At 47.4% G+C, this 16,273-nt stretch overlaps 1 protein-coding gene across 2 annotated transcripts in view; it reads left to right on the top strand.

Moving 5' to 3' along the window:
* The first annotated feature begins 6,654 nt into the window (after positions 1–6,654).
* The window catches only part of LOC143793195 (vomeronasal type-2 receptor 26-like), a 92,275-nt gene continuing 82,656 nt past the window's right edge, over positions 6,655–16,273 (top strand). The window contains exons 1-3 of one of the 2 annotated variants that reach the window (XM_077279945.1): positions 6,655–6,861; positions 6,945–6,997; positions 7,123–7,231. In XM_077279945.1, the coding sequence (XP_077136060.1) occupies positions 6,945–6,997; positions 7,123–7,231 (162 nt within the window). In that variant the 5' untranslated portion in view covers positions 6,655–6,861. The remainder of the gene's footprint in view (positions 6,862–6,944; positions 6,998–7,122; positions 7,232–16,273) is intronic. The other variant, XM_077279954.1, reaches the window with a different exon arrangement.

Genomic DNA, 16,273 nt, shown 5'->3' on the forward strand with positions numbered 1-16,273 from the left:
AAAAAGCAGGAAATCCGCGGTAAATACGCATGTAAAACTCAGCACATTTTACCTATGGATTTTGCAAAAACGGTGCGGGAAAAATGCGCATACAAATCCGCAACGTGTGCACATAGCCTCATAGTCTTACATTGAGCGCTTGTGACATAGCTTCTCACTTCTGGCCTGTCAGAAGCTGCACTCACAAGTTTGAGCTGTGGGACTGCAGCAGTGCCACAAAATAGTGAATACGCCGGAGGATGAGTAAATGACTGGGAATGGGGACCTGCGCTTAAAACACTACTCCAAAGGTGGAAAAAAACCCTGCTAGAGTGGTGCTTTAATAATTTAATAATAAGCAATTTAATACTATAAAGTTGATAAAGGTTTGGAATAAATGTCTGCAGTCACTTTATGTGACTGCAGACTGCCAAATCATGACAGGGAGCTGCGGGCCCATCATACTGTGTATAAGGGAGCTGTGGGCCCATCATACTGTGTATAATGGAGCTGTGGGCCCATCATACTGTGTATAAGGGAGCTGTGGGCCATCATACTGTGTATAAGGGAGCTGTGGGCCCATCATACTGTGTATAAGGGAGCTGTGGGCCCATCATACTGTGTATAAGGGAGCTGCGGGCCCATCATACTGTGTATAAGGGAGCTGCGGGCCCATCATACTGTATATACGGGAGCTGTGGGCCCATCATACTGTGTATAAGGGAGCTGTGGGTCCATCATCTTGTGTATAAGGGAGCTGCGGGCCCATCATCTTGTGTATAAGGGAGCTGCGGGCCCATCATCTTGTGTATAAGGGAGCTGCGGGCCCATCATCTTGTGTATAAGGGAGCTGCGGGCCCATCATCTTGTGTATAAGGGAGCTGCGGGCCCATCATACTGTGTATACGGGAGCTGCGGGCCCATCATACTGTGTATACGGGAGCTGTGGGCCCATCATACTGTGTATAGAGGAGCTGTGGGCCCATCATACTGTATATAGAGGAGCTGTGTGTCCATCATACTGTGTATAAGGGAGCTGTGGGCCCATCATACTGTGATAAGGGAGCTGCGGGCCCATCATACTGTGATAAGGGACCTGCGCGCCCATCATACTGTGTATAAGGGAGCTGTGGCCCCATTATACTGTGTATAAAGAAGCTGTGGTCCCATCATACTGTGTATAAGGGAGCTGTGGGCCCATCATACTGTGTATAAGGGAGCTGTGGGCCCATCATACTGTGTATAAGGAAGCTGCGGGCCCATCATACTGTGTATAAGGGAGCTGCGGGTCCATCATACTGTGTATAAGGGAGCTGTGGGCCCATCATACTGTGTATAGGGGGCTGTGGGCCCATCATACTGTATATAAGGGAGCTACGGGCCCATCATACTGTGTATAAGGGAGCTGTGGGCCCATCATACTGTGTATAAGGGAGCTACGGGCCCATCATACTGTGTATAAGGGAGCTGCGGGCCCATCATACTGTGTATAAGGAAGCTGCGGGCCCATCATACTGTGTATAAGGGAGCTGCGGGCCCATCATACTGTGTATAAGGGAGCTGTGGCCCCACCATACTGTGTATAAGGGAGTTGTGGTCCCATCATACTGTGTATAAGGGAGCTGCGGGCCCATCATACTGTGTATAAGGGAGCTGCGGGCCCATCATACTGTGTATACGAGAGCTGCGGGCCCATCATACTGTGTATAAGGGAGCTGTGGGCCCATCATACTGTGTATAGAGGAGCTGTGGGCCCATCATACTGTATATAGAGGAGCTGTGTGTCCATCATACTGTGTATAAGGGAGCTGCGGGCCCATCATACTGTGTATAAGGGAGCTGTGGGCCCATCTTACTGTGTATAGAGGAGCTGTGGGCCCATCATACTGTATATAGAGGAGCTGTGTGTCCATCATACTGTGTATAAGGGAGCTGCGGGCCCATCATACTGTGTATAGAGGAGCTGTGGGCCCATCATACTGTGTATAAGGGAGCTGCGGGTCCATCATACTGTGTATAAGGGAGCTGCGGGTCCATCATACTGTGTATAAGGGAGCTGCGGGCCCGTCATACTGTGTATAAGGGAGCTGTGAGTCCATCATACTGTGTATAAGGGAGCTGTGGGCCCATCATACTGTGTATAAGGGAGCTGTGGGCCCATCATACTGTGTATAGAAGAGCTGTGAGCCCATCATACTGTATATAGAGGAGCTGTGTGTCCATCATACTGTGTATAAGGGAGCTGCGGGCCCATCATACTGTGCATAAGGGAGCTGTGGGCCCATCATACTGTGTATAGAGGAGCTGTGGGCCCATCATACTGTATATAGAGGAGCTGTGTGTCCATCATACTGTGTATAAAGGAGCTGCGGGCCCATCATACTGTGTATAGAGGAGCTGTGGGCCCATCATACTGTATATAGAGGAGCTGTGTGTCCATCATACTGTGTATAAAGGAGCTGCGGGCCCATCATACTGTGTATAGAGGAGCTGTGGGCCCATCATACTGTATATAGAGGAGCTGTGTGTCCATCATACTGTGTATAAGGGAGCTGCGGGTCCATCATACTGTGTATAAGGGAGCTGCGGGTCCATCATACTGTGTATAAGGGAGCTGCGGGTCCATCATACTGTGTATAAGGGAGCTGCGGGCCCATCATACTGTGTATAAAGGAGCTGTGGGCCCATCATACTGTGTATAGAGGAGCTGTGGGCCCATCATACTGTATATAGAGGAGCTGTGTGTCCATCATACTGTGTATAAGGGAGCTATGTGTCCATCATACTGTGTATAAGGGAGCTATGTGTCCATCATACTGTGTATAAGGGAGCTGTGGGTCCATCATACTGTGTATAAGGGAGCTGCGGGTCCATCATACTGTGTATAAGGGAGCTGTGGGCCCATCATACTGTGTATAAGGGAGCTGCGGGTCCATCATACTGTGTATAAGGGAGCTGCGGGTCCATCATACTGTGTATAAGGGAGCTGCGGGCCCATCATACTGTGTATAAGGGAGCTGTGGGCCCATCATACTGTGTATAAGGGAGCTGTGGGCCCATCATACTGTGTATAAGGGAGCTATGTGTCCATCATACTGTGTATAAGGGAGCTGCGGGTCCATCATACTGTGTATAAGGGAGCTGTGGGCCCATCATACTGTGTATAAGGGAGCTGTGGGCCCATCATACTGTGTATAAGGGAGCTATGTGTCCATCATACTGTGTATAAGGGAGCTATGTGTCCATCATACTGTGTATAAGGGAGCTGTGGGCCCAACATACTGTGTATAAGGGAGCTATGTGTCCATCATACTGTGTATAAGGGAGCTGCGGGTCCATCATACTGTGTATAAGGGAGCTGCGGGTCCATCATACTGTGTATAAGGGAGCTGCGGGCCCATCATACTGTGTATAAGGGAGCTGTGGGCCCATCATACTGTGTATAAGGGAGCTGCGGGTCCATCATACTGTGTATAAGGGAGCTGCGGGTCCATCATACTGTGTATAAGGGAGCTGCGGGCCCATCATACTGTGTATAAGGGAGCTGTGGGCCCATCATACTGTGTATAAGGGAGCTGTGGGCCCATCATACTGTGTATAAGGGAGCTATGTGTCCATCATACTGTGTATAGGGGAGCTGCGGGTCCATCATACTGTGTATAAGGGAGCTGCGGGCCCATCATACTGTGTATAAGGGAGCTGTGGGCCCATCATACTGTGTATAAGGGAGCTATGTGTCCATCATACTGTGTATAAGGGAGCTATGTGTCCATCATACTGTGTATAAGGGAGCTGCGGGTCCATCATACTGTGTATAAGGGAGCTGCAGGCCCATCATACTGTGTATAAGGGAGCTGTGGGCCCATCATACTGTGTATAGAGGAGCTGTGGGCCCATCATACTGTATATAGAGGAGCTGTGTGTCCATCATACTGTGTATAAGGGAGCTATGTGTCCATCATACTGTGTATAAGGGAGCTATGTGTCCATCATACTGTGTATAAGGGAGCTGCGGGCCCATCATACTGTGTATAAGGGAGCTGCGGGCCCATCATACTGTGTATAAGGGAGCTGCGGGTCCATCATACTGTGTATAAGGGAGCTGCGGGTCCATCATACTGTGTATAAGGGAGCTGCGGGCCCATCATACTGTGTATAAGGGAGCTGTGGGCCCATCATACTGTGTATAGAGGAGCTGTGGGCCCATCATACTGTATATAGAGGAGCTGTGTGTCCATCATACTGTGTATAAGGGAGCTATGTGTCCATCATACTGTGTATACAGGAGCTGCGGGCCCATCATACTGTGTATACGGGAGCTGCGGGCCCATCATACTGTGTATAAGGGAGCTGCGGGTCCATCATACTGTGTATAAGGAAGCTGTAGCCACATCATACTGTGTACAGGAGAACTGTGAGGGACATCATACTGTTTAGAAGGGAGCTGTGGACCCACCATACTGTGTATAGGGAACTGTGAAGGCATATTGTGCATATGGGAGCTGTTGGCCCATTACACTGTATATAGGGGAGCTCTGGGGGGCATTATGCTTTTTATAGTGGAGATCTGTCAGCATTATACTGTGTAATTAGGGAAGCAGTGGGAACATCATACGGTGTATCGGGGAGTTATAGAATCATCATACTGTGTGTAGGGGAGCTGTGGGGGCCTTAGACTGTGTATATGGAAGCTTTGAGCTCACCATACTGTGTATAATGGAGCAGTACATGAGGGAACTTAGGGGACATTATTAAATGTAAAGCGGGCACTTCAGCATTATTGTATTGTTATAGGGGCACTCAGAGTATTGCGCCCATAAAAATTGCATATTATCACAATATGGCGGTAAAATCAATGTTCGTTTTTGTATGTAGATTTATTTTCAATAACAGCGAGGTCATATTCTGAGGTTCCCCTATATTCACAATTAGAGTGCGCAACCGTCGCTGTAATTCTCTCGTGCCCCCATCTATTCTCTCGTCCCCACCTCTCTGTTCTCTCGTGCCCCCCCGCTCTGTTCTCTCGTCCCCACCTCTCTGTTCTCTCGTGCCCCCCCGCTCTGTTCTCTCGTCCCCCCCGCTCTGTTCTCTCGTGCCCCCATCTAGCCTCCTATGCCCCTGGTATTATGCGCTTGTCACTGTCACTAGAATATAGCAGTGATGCCAGCAGGGTAAATCCCACGTCATAAATTGCTTCCTTAATATGACAATGGTACCAGTCCCCCCTGGCTGCCTGCTGTGTGCCCTCTTTGGTGTACACCAGGTAAGCACAGGAGCTGCAGGCAGCAGGAGACTGTGCGACCATGAAGGTAAATAGAAGAGGATGTGTTATGTTTGTATTGTATCCTGCCTGGCATTAAAGGGGTTGTCTGAGATGGGGAAATATACAGTATATACATACTAGTTTATTTAAAATAAATCCTACACAGAGAGATATTGCTCTCCTGTCACCCCCGGAAATTCAGCCACAGACCTCTCTGGTGGTCGACAGCAGCTCTGGAAGTGATGACTGCACCATCTGGATGTCACAGAACAGATAAAACCTGTGATTAGCTGCAGCGGTCAGGTGACTGTGAGGCTATGTGCACACGTATTTTTGAGGGCTGCAGATTTTTCCGCAGAGTATTTCAGAAATCCGCAGGTAAAAGGCACTGCGTTTTACCGCTTCTTTACTGTGTTTTTTTTTTTTTGCGTATTTTGTGCGGATTTCACCTGCGGTTTTACACCTGCAGATTCCCATTATGGAGCAGGTGTAAACCGCTGCAGAAACCGCACAAAGAATTGACACGCTGCGGAATGTAAACCGCAGCGTTTCCGCACGATTTTTCCGCAGCATGTGCACTGCGGATCCCGTTTTCCATAGGTTTACATTGTACTGTAAACGCATGGGAAACCGCTGCGGACCCGCAATGTGTGCACATAGCCTTAGACGCTTCTCTGAAGGGGGGCCTGTGCCAGTCACCTGACAGTTGTGGGCTTTAATTTTCTCTTATTTTGCCAAATTTTCAAAAGAGTAAGGGATGGTCTTAAAAAATAAAATTGAAAACCCCCTATTACATTATTTAGTGATTCTCATTCGTGTCGGTGTTCCCCTCTGGTACCAAAAGTGATGTTGACCTGTGCATTATTTACATGACCGCTGCAGCCAATCACTGACCTCACAGTCATTTGCTGTACATACTAGTACGACCACTGCAGCCTGTGATTAGTGGGGGTCAAATGGTGAAGGCCCCTGCAATCATTATTATTTATCGTACATCTGGATACAGATCTACAGTACGTAGCAATTAAAGGGGTGTTCAGGGCTGTAGACATATTTCTGCACTCTGTGACTTCAAACTACTGAATGCATGTACAGAGTAAATGTAATGTAAATTGAATGTAAGTAAAGAGTAAACCAGATTATTTATTTATACTGATTTTACTATGGGGGGGGGGGGGCGCCATTTTGCAGTTCGCCTCAGGCAGCATAGAGGCTAGGTTCACCCCTGGCCCCACCCACCCACCTCAGTCTTGGCTGCTGCGGGGGGAGGGGGTCTCGGGCGCAGGGCCGCCATCAGGGCATTACAGCCCTGACTACTGTATGGGGCAGAAATGGGTGCTGTACCTTTAAGCAGCAGGCCCAAGTGTATCACGGTCCTGACGCGGGTCATGTGACACGCTGCGCGCTCTTATGTAGGAGCACTGGAGCAGACTGGAGGTGTGAGAGCCCTCAGGGATACTCCGCAGGTGACGGCACAGACAGTAAGGAGTTAACTGCTGTCAGCCCGAGGATTTCCTGTCTCCTCGGTAACAAGGAACCTTTCTGTGTCATCTGCGGGGGAAGTGTTTCAGTGCTGCACTTCATGTGCTCTGCCAGTACTGTCCCCATGTGGTGAGAAGGTGACTGGGGGGTTTGTACAGGGAGCATCAGGGGGGTCTGGGGATATTGGGGGTCTCACCTCTGTGCTTGTCTTCCCCCTCAGATGTTGCCTGTCAGAGGGGGGACCCTGCTAAGGTCCACGGCTGCTGTCTGCAGGTAAGAGCCCTTCCGTCCTGTCTCAGCTGCTGTGGCACTATAAGTCTCAGCATGCACATACAGGGGAGACACAGATTGTGGTGATTTACACATTTCAAGCTGGAAGACATTTTGCTTTTTTGTAGAGAAGCAGGACGGACATGTTTGTGGGAGAAGATACTGAAGTCGGCGGTGACCAGGGAGAGGAGGCGGGCAGTGTGTGAGGACTCAGAGGAAGCTGCAGAGAGGAGTGAGGTGAGAGAGGAGACGGGAGTCTGCTGATGTGAGTGAGGAGAGGGGAGGCTGGTAAGGAGAGATGAGAGGCTGGTGGGGGAGGCTGCTGAGGAGATGAGAGGCTGGTGGGGGAGGCTGCTGAGGAGATGAGAGGCTGGTCTCATGCTGTATATGGGGAGGCTGTGTGGGGCTCATGCTGTATATAAGGGGCTGTGGGGGGGTTTAAAGATATATAGCGGGTGTCAGCATACTTAATTCTCAATATTAAGTGATACAATTAATACTAATTAATATTGAGTAGAATTATTTTCATGCTATTTCATGCTCCACAACAGTCATGGTCTTTCATCTGGCCCCTCGGGGAAATAAATTGCCCACCCCTGATCTAGAGACATGGAGGGAGAAGCCCACAGACGATGGTAACAGATCAGTCCGTCCTCTCACTAAATTACCCATCCAGCTCTTCACTATTCTCTGTTAAACGTCCGAGCATTGCAGAGATAAACGTCCCTGCTTGCAGTCTGAGCGATGCTGCCCGTGGTGTTGGTAGTATGAATCGACTGACAGGTTGCCCTTAAAAATCTGTCAGCCAAACCGTGCAACCGTGGCAGAATCAGCTGACCATGTACTGTGTATGAGATCCACCAGAATCTCACATGACAACTAATGGAAAGGTTTGCTAAGGCTACTTTCACATCAGCGATTTTCTCCGCTCGCGGCAGACACTGCAGTTTTTCCGGATCTGTCGCGTAACATATCACTTACAGGCCGGCAACTCTGTGTTTGGCCTCATTCATTCCCTATGGGACTTGTGGACATGTGCGGCACTTGAGGCGAGACAAAAAAAAAAAACACTGCTAGCAGCATTTTTTTTTCCTGTTGCTGCAAGTACCGCATTTGCCGGATCGCAACAAAACCGCAAGTGCCGCAAGTCCCATAGGGAATGAATGAGGCCAAACACAGTGTTGCCATAAGTGATTCGTTACGGATGCGGAAAAACTGCCGGATCTGCCGCAAATGTCAAAAATCGCTGATGTGAAAGTAGCCTAAGTCACTGCCGATAGTGTCTGCATTAGTCATACTCGCCAATGGGGGTGGCAGCACGAAAAGTGCCTAGGGCAGCAGAAACTCTAAATACGGCCCTGACTATACCACCTTACACGGTGACAAAGAGGAAGGTGCAGATGAAAGTGCAGGTTCCTTCATCAGGAGGGGGGGCATACTCGTTGGCGACGTCACTGGCACAGGGCCCCTCATAGTACGCAAAAGTGTCGCTGCAGGTGGGAGGCGCCCCCGCCGTGCAAACACATCGCCGTACTTTGAGGGGCCCTGTGCCAGTGCCAATGCCAAAGAGTGTGCCCCCCCTGCTTGATCAGGATCACAGCACTTGCAAAGTTGAAATACTTACCTCTCCCTGCTCCACCGCCGTGAAGTAGACCGCGTTTCCTGGGCCCACGAAAAACTTGAGCCAGCCCTACCCCCCCCACAACTTTAGCTAAATGACCCCCAATTTCCAATGCCTAACTATTATTATAAAGTAAATTAAGATTGACAAGATTCAGTAACAAGAATGGATGTTTTTGCCATTAAAATGGGCACTGTAGGTGTTTTCCTGGCCTCCACTCACTGCCGACTATGCTTCCCCATTGACTTGCATTGGGTTTCGTGTTTCGGTTGATCCCCGACTTTTGGCGATAATCAGACGATTTCACTCGACTCGACTTTTGACAAAGTCGGGTTTCACGAAACCCGACTCGATCCTAAAAAAGTGAAAGTCGCTCAACCCTAGTGGCTGGTCCTAATTTTTGAAGTAGAGCATTCCAGAGGATTGGCGCAATGCAGGAGAAGTCTTGGAGTCGGGAGTGGGAGGTACGGATTAGTGCAGAGGTTAGTCGAAACTCCTTTGCAGAGCGCTGCGATCGGTTAGGCCTATAGACAGAAATGAGGGAGGAGATGTAAGGGGGGCCGCACTGTGGAGAGCTTTGTGCGTGAGAACAAGTACTTTGAATTGGATTCTATAATGAATGGGCAGCCAGTGTAACGACTGATGAAGAGCGGACGTGTCCGAGTACCGATTAGGCTACGTTCACATTTGCGGTCAGCGCCGCAGCGTCGGGCGCCGCAGCGGCGCCGCATGCGTCATGCGCCCCTATATTTAACATGGGGGCGCATGGACATGCGTTGTGCTGCGTTTAGTGCCGCATGGCCGCAAGCGTTGGACGCAAGAAACACATCAAGTTGCATTTTTTTTGCGTCCAACTTGCGGCCAAAAACGACGCATGCGGCGCAAAACGCAGCGTTTTAGCGTGCGTTTTGCCGCGTTTTTGTTTGCGTTGTGCGCTGCGGCGCCGACGCTGCGGCGCACAACGCAAATGTGAACGTAGCCTTAGCCAGTAGGATGACCCTCGCTGCTGCATTAAGGTTAGACTGGAGAGGGGAAAGTCGAGTAACAGGGAGGCCAATATATACAGTGTTACAGTCGTCCAAGTGGGAGTGGATCAAGGCGACAGTGATGGTTTTTGATCTTTCCATGGTGAGAAAAGGGCGGATTCTAGAGATGTTCTTTAGGTGTAGGTGGCACGAGCGGGCAACAGATTGTATATAGAAGGTGAAGGAAAGATTGGTGTGAAATATAACACCCAGACAGCCTGCCTGCTGCCAGGGTGTTATTATGGTGCCCCCCACGGAGAGGGAAACGTCAGATTTAGGGAGGTTAGTAGATGACAGGAGCAGAAGAAGTTAGGCTTTAGAAAGATCGAGTTTCAGATAAAGAGAAGACATGATGTTGGAGACTGCGGACAGACAGTCACTGGCATTCTGTACTACAGCTGGGGTAAGGTCAGGGGATGACAAGTATAGTTGTGTGTCATCAGCATAAAGATAGTACTGAAAGCCAAATCTGCTGATGGTCTGTCCTATTGGGGCCAGGTAGAGGGAGAAGAGAAGTGGGCCAAGGACTGAGCCCTGAGGTACCTCAACAGTGAGAGGAAGAGGAGATTAAGTGGAGCCAGAGAACAGAACACTGAAGGAGCGGTCAGAAAGATAGGAGGAGAACCAGGAGAATGCAGTGTCCTTAATGCCTGGTAACTGGAGCCTAGAGAGTAGGAGGTGGTGGTCAACAGTGTTGAAAGCTGCAGAAAAGTCAAGATGAATGAGCAGAGAGTGGTCACCATTAAATTTTGCTGACAGAAGGTCGTTGGTCACTTTGATGAGTGCAGTTTCTGTCGAATGTAGGGGGCGGAAACCGAACTGTGAAGGATCTAGGAGAGAGTGAGTGGAGAGTAGTGTTGAGCATTCCGATACCGCAAGTATCGGGTATCGGACGATACTTGCGGGTATCGGAATTCCGATACCGAGATCCGATACTTTTGTGATATCGGAAATCGGTATCGGGATTAATGTCAATGTGTAAAATAAAGAATTAAAATAAAAAAATAGGGATATACTCACCTCTCCGACGCAGCCTGGACCTTACCGAGGGAACCGGCAGCCTTCTTTGCTTAAAATGCGCGCTTTTACTTCCTTCCGTGATGTCACGGCTTCTGATTGGTTGCGTGCCGCCCATGTGACCGCGACGCGACCAATCACAACAAGCCGTGACGTAATTTTCAAATCCTGAATGCCTTAGAATTAGGCATTCAGGACCTGAAATTACGTCACGGCTTGTTGTGATTGGTCGCGTCACGGTCACATGGGCGGCACGCGACCAATCACAAGCCGTGACGTAATTTTCAAATCCTGAATGCCTAGAATTAGGCATTCAGGACCTGAAATTACGTCATGGCTTGTTGTGATTGGTCGCGTCGCGGTCACATGGGCGGCACGCGACCAATCAGAAGCCGTGACGTCACGGAAGGAAGTAAAAGCGCGCATTTTAAGCAAAGAAGGCTCCCGGTTACGGCGGTAAAGTCCAGGCTGCGTTGGAGAGGTGAGTATATCAATATTTTTTTATTTTAATTCTTTATTTTACACATTAATATGGATCCCAGGGCCTGAAGGAGAGTTTCCTCTCCTTCAGACCCTGGGAACCATCAGGGATACCGTCCGATACTTGAGTCCCATTGACTTGTATTGGTATCGGGCAGGGCCGGACTGGGACTAAAATTCAGCCCTGGCATTTGAAGTCACACAGGCCCACTTGTCGCATGGTGACTGTATAATATCTTTGTACACTTGTAGGCTACAAGAAGTGAGGGGAGTGTAACACGACTATATAACATATAATTACAGCTGTATCCAGCATTACAGCTCAGTCCCCATAGAATGTAATACAGCACAGCCCCCATAGACTATAATACAGCACAGCCCCCATAGACTATAATACAGCACAGCCCCCATAGAATGTAATACAGCACAGCCCCCATAGAATGTAATACAGCACAGCCCCCATAGAATGTAATACAGCACAGCCCCCATAGAATGTAATACAGCACAGCCCCCATAGAATGTAATGCAGCCAGCCCCGTAGAATGTAATACAGAACAGCCCCATAGAATTTAATGCAGCACAGTCCCCATAGAATGTAATGCAGCACAGCCCCCATAGAATGTAATGCAGCCAGCCCCATAGAATGTAATGCAGCACAGCCCCCATAGAATGTAATGCAGCCAGCCCCATAGAATTAAATGCAGCACAGCCCCATAGAATGTAATACAGCACAGCCCCATAGAATATAATGCAGCACAGCCCCATAGAATATAATGCAGCACAGCCCCATAGAATATAATGCAGCACAGCCCCATACAATATAATGCAGCACAGGCCCATGGAATGGAATGCAGCCAGCCCCATAGAATATAATGCAGGCAGCCACCATACAATATAATTCAGCACAGCCCCCATAGAATGTAATGCAGCACAGCCCCATAGAATATAATGCAGCACAGGCCCATAAAATGGAATGCAGCCAGCCCCATAGAATATAATGCAGCACAGGCCCATGGAATGGAATGCAGCCAGCCCCATAGAATATAATGCAGGCAGACACCATACAATATAATGCAGCACAGCCCCCATAGAATGTAATGCAGCACAGCCCCATAGAATATAATGCAGCACAGGCCCATGGAATGGAATGCAGCCAGCCCCATAGAATATAATGCAGGCAGACACCATACAATATAATGCAGCACAGCCCCCATAGAATGTAATGCAGGCAGACAGCCCTCATAGAATGTAATGCAGCACAGCCCCATAGAATATAATGCAGCACAGCCCCCATAGAACTCAACACTAGTGGAGAGGTAACGGGTAAGATGTTTAGGGTCGTGACTGCTCCACTGTACAAGGGCATTGATGGCTGTAGGCTTTCTGCATGTGGAAGTAATAAGTTCACCTTTATTCCCTTTCTCAATGAGAATATCCAGGAAGGGTAAGGAGGAAGATTTGATTACTGATGTGAGAAACAGACCAATCTCATTATGGTTAAGTTTGACTACAAAAATGTTGAACTCCTCAATTGAGCCCCACATACAATCAAGATGTCATTAATATAGCGTGTCCAGATGTCCAAAACCTCAGTTTCCTCCATGCCATTACTGTAAACCTTCATGCCATTTATGCACCACACCTAGTGGTCCTAATGATCAAATTAGCTATGGATATTTCATCTGAACCCTATTTTACCTTTATTTCAATCCACAGCTCAGTGTAAAACAGACATGATTAATTCCATTCTTACCAAACAAATCCTGTATTTAATTATTGTGCTACCAATTTATAGGATGAGCATGTATTTGTTTTTCTATCACATTCTTACCCTTGAGCATTTTATTATTGTATCTCCTGTTTCTTATTTTTTGTTAGGACAATAGGGCTTATTTCCTTTCTTAACCCCTTTCTGCCATCTGACGTACTATCCCGTCCCTGTGACCTGGGCCTTACTTCTTATGGAAGGGAGAGTAAGTCACGTGCAACCAGCTGTGCTCATGGGGGGACCGCGGCCAATCGAGGCCGGGTGTCAGCTGATTCTCACAGATGAGATTTGGCACTAAGTGGCAGCAGTGGTTACGGACTGCTCCCAGCACTTTTAATCCCGGAACACTGTGATCAAATAAGATTGTAGCGTACCGGTGGCATAGAAAAGCATCGCGCAGGGAGGGGGCTCCCTACGTGCTTCCCTCAGACACTCAGAACAATGTGATCGTGTTGTTCTGAGGTTCTCCCTGCCTGCAGACCCCTGGATCCAAGGTGGCCACGTGGTCCTTCCGGGTCCTGCAGTGAGGTAGCTTCTCAATGTCTTCTGAGAGCAGGATCTGAGAAGCCTCCTTCACTGCCTGTCAGATCGCTGATCGGACACAGTGCTGAACAAACTGTCAGATCAGCAATCTGACTTTATACAGTGATGTACCACCCTGGGACAATGTAAAAAAGTAAAAAAAAAATATTATACTGTGTAAAAATATATTTTTTAAAATTCCTAAATAAATAAATAAAAAATATTGTTCCAATAAATACATTTCTTTATGTAAATAAAAAAAACAATAAAAGAACACATATTTATAGCTCTCAGAAAAAAGCAACGCAAAAACAATTATTTTTTATATAAAATAGTTTTTATTGTATAAAGCACCAAAACATAAAAAGGATCTAAATGAGGTAATGCAGTAATCATACTGACCCAAATAATAAAACTACCTTATCAATTTTACCACACGCAGAATGGTATAAATGCCCCACCCAAAAGAAATTCATGAATTGCTCTTTTTTGTTCATTCTGCCTCCCAAAAATCGTAATAAAAAGTTATTAAAAAATGTCATGTGCCTGAAAATGGTACCAATAAAAACGTCAACTTGTCCCACAAAAAACAAGACCTTACATGACCCAGTGGGCTAAAATATGGAAAAATTATAGCTCTCAAAATGTGCTGATGTAAAAAAACATTTTTTTGAAATAAAAAGCGTCTTTTAGCTTGACAGCTGCCAAATATAAAATCCTGATATAAAAACCCGCTATAAATAGTAAATACAGTCCCCTTTATCACTTGCTTAGTTAGGGAAAAATAATAAAACTAAAACAAGTATTTATTTCCATTTTCCCATTAGGGTTAGGGTTAGGATTGGGGCTAAAGTTAGGGGTAAGGCTGGAGCTAAAGTTAGGGTTAGGGTTGGGGCTAAAGTTAGGGTAATGGTTGGGGCTAAAGTTAGAGTTAGGGTTTGGATTAGGGTAAGGGTTGGGATAAGGGTTACTGTTGGGATTAGGGTTAGGGGTATGTTAGAGTTAGGTTTGTTGTTAGGGTTTGGTTAGGACTTGGATTAGGGTTAGGGGTGTGTTGGGGTTAGGGTTGGAGTTAGAATTGGGGAGCTTCCACTGTTTAGGCGCATCAGGGGCTCTCCAAATGCAACATGGTGTCCGATCTCATTTTCAGCCAATTCTGAACTGAAAAAGGCAAACGGTGCTCCTTCCCTTCCAAGCCCTGCTGTGTGCCCAAACAGTGACTTACCCCCATATATAGGGTATCGGCTTTCTTGGGACAAATTCATCAACTTTTGGGGTCCAATATCTCCTGTTATACTTGTGGGAAAAAAATGGGGGGCAAAGAGATCATTTTTGTGCAAAAATATGATTTTTATTTTTACGGCTCTACTTTATAAACTTCTGTGAAGCACTTGGGGGTTCAAAGTGCTCACCACAAATCTACATAAGTTCCTTAGGAGGTGTTAGGACTAGTGTTGAGCGATACTTTCCGATATCGGAAAGTATCGGTATCGGAAAGTATCGGCCGATACCGTCACAGTATCGGAATCCAATCCGATACCGATACCCGATCCCAATGCAAGTCAATGGGACGAAAATATCGGAATTAAAATAAACCCTTTCTTTCCTTGTAGGTTAATTCTACATGAAGGAAAACAACTAAGAATAATGTAGGATGTATTGGGGGAGGTGGCGGAGACATTAAAGGCACAGGGGTTTATCCCAATCAAATAGAATAGCAGTATTTTTAATTTTTTTATGACGTTCGGCGTTAGAAAGAATTTGACTATGTTAATTTTTTATTTATTTTGTCAGATATTGATGTTTCACTACTTCCACGCCCTTCACCCTATTTTTTACTTCTCCCACACTTTCTTCTTCATTATCCTCATCATCAGCTTCTGTGACATCAACTTCTTCACCTTATTCATCTTCTTCTTTTCTACGTATATATATATTTTTTTTTTTTACATTGTTCATATTCTTTTTATTTAACTATTATCTTTTTTATATTCAACTTCTTCATCATATTCTTATTTGTGACAGGCATTCCCGTAGTTGTTATCTATAAAAGTTTGAAGATTACACCTTCCGTTCTGCCTGTCACAAAACAGTTACATTTGTCCGCGTTCAGTTTGGCCTGCAGCATCAGGCTTTATCCAGGGGCACCACGAGGAGGAACGGACTCACCCCCATACACTGCTTAGTCTTCTTCTGCTTATAATTTAGATAATATCTTTTGCTCTGATATTTAGTCTTATGCTTAATGTTCTTCTGCTCTTTGTTCTGCAGCCTCTTGTTCTTCTGCTTCTCGGTCTTCCAGGTTGTCGTCGTCATCTCCAGGGTCGTCATCTCCAGGGTCGTCGTCATCGGGGTCGTCGTCATCGGGGTCGTCGTCATCGGGGTCGTCTTCAGGGTCATCGTCTCCAGGGTCGTCGTCATCTCGGTGGTTGTCGTCTCTGGTGTCGTCATCATCTTAGGGGTGGTCTTCCGGGTCATCGTCTTTCGGGTCTTGAACTTGGAAATGTAGCAGAAGGTACAAGAAGGCTGAGAAAATGCCGAGAAACAGCTGATGGAACTGGAACTCGGATGGCTACCCGAAGGTCCAAGAGCCAATGGAACTACCGAGGACCAGCTGACGTTACTGGAACCCGGTTACTAAGCAGGAGGTACCCGTGCCTGAAAGCACTACCAAGGACCACCTGACGTTGGTGGAACTCGGATACCCAGAGGGAGGCACCTAAGCCAAAGGCTCTGCCCGGAACCAGCTGACGGTACTGGAACCAGGATGGGGAGCAGAAGGTACAAGAGCAAAAGACAGTGCCGAGAACCAGCTGACGGTACTGGAACCCGGATGGGTAGCCGAA

The sequence above is a fragment of the Ranitomeya variabilis genome, chromosome 1 (genome assembly GCF_051348905.1).
Source record: "Ranitomeya variabilis isolate aRanVar5 chromosome 1, aRanVar5.hap1, whole genome shotgun sequence".
NCBI lineage: Eukaryota > Metazoa > Chordata > Amphibia > Anura > Dendrobatidae > Ranitomeya > Ranitomeya variabilis.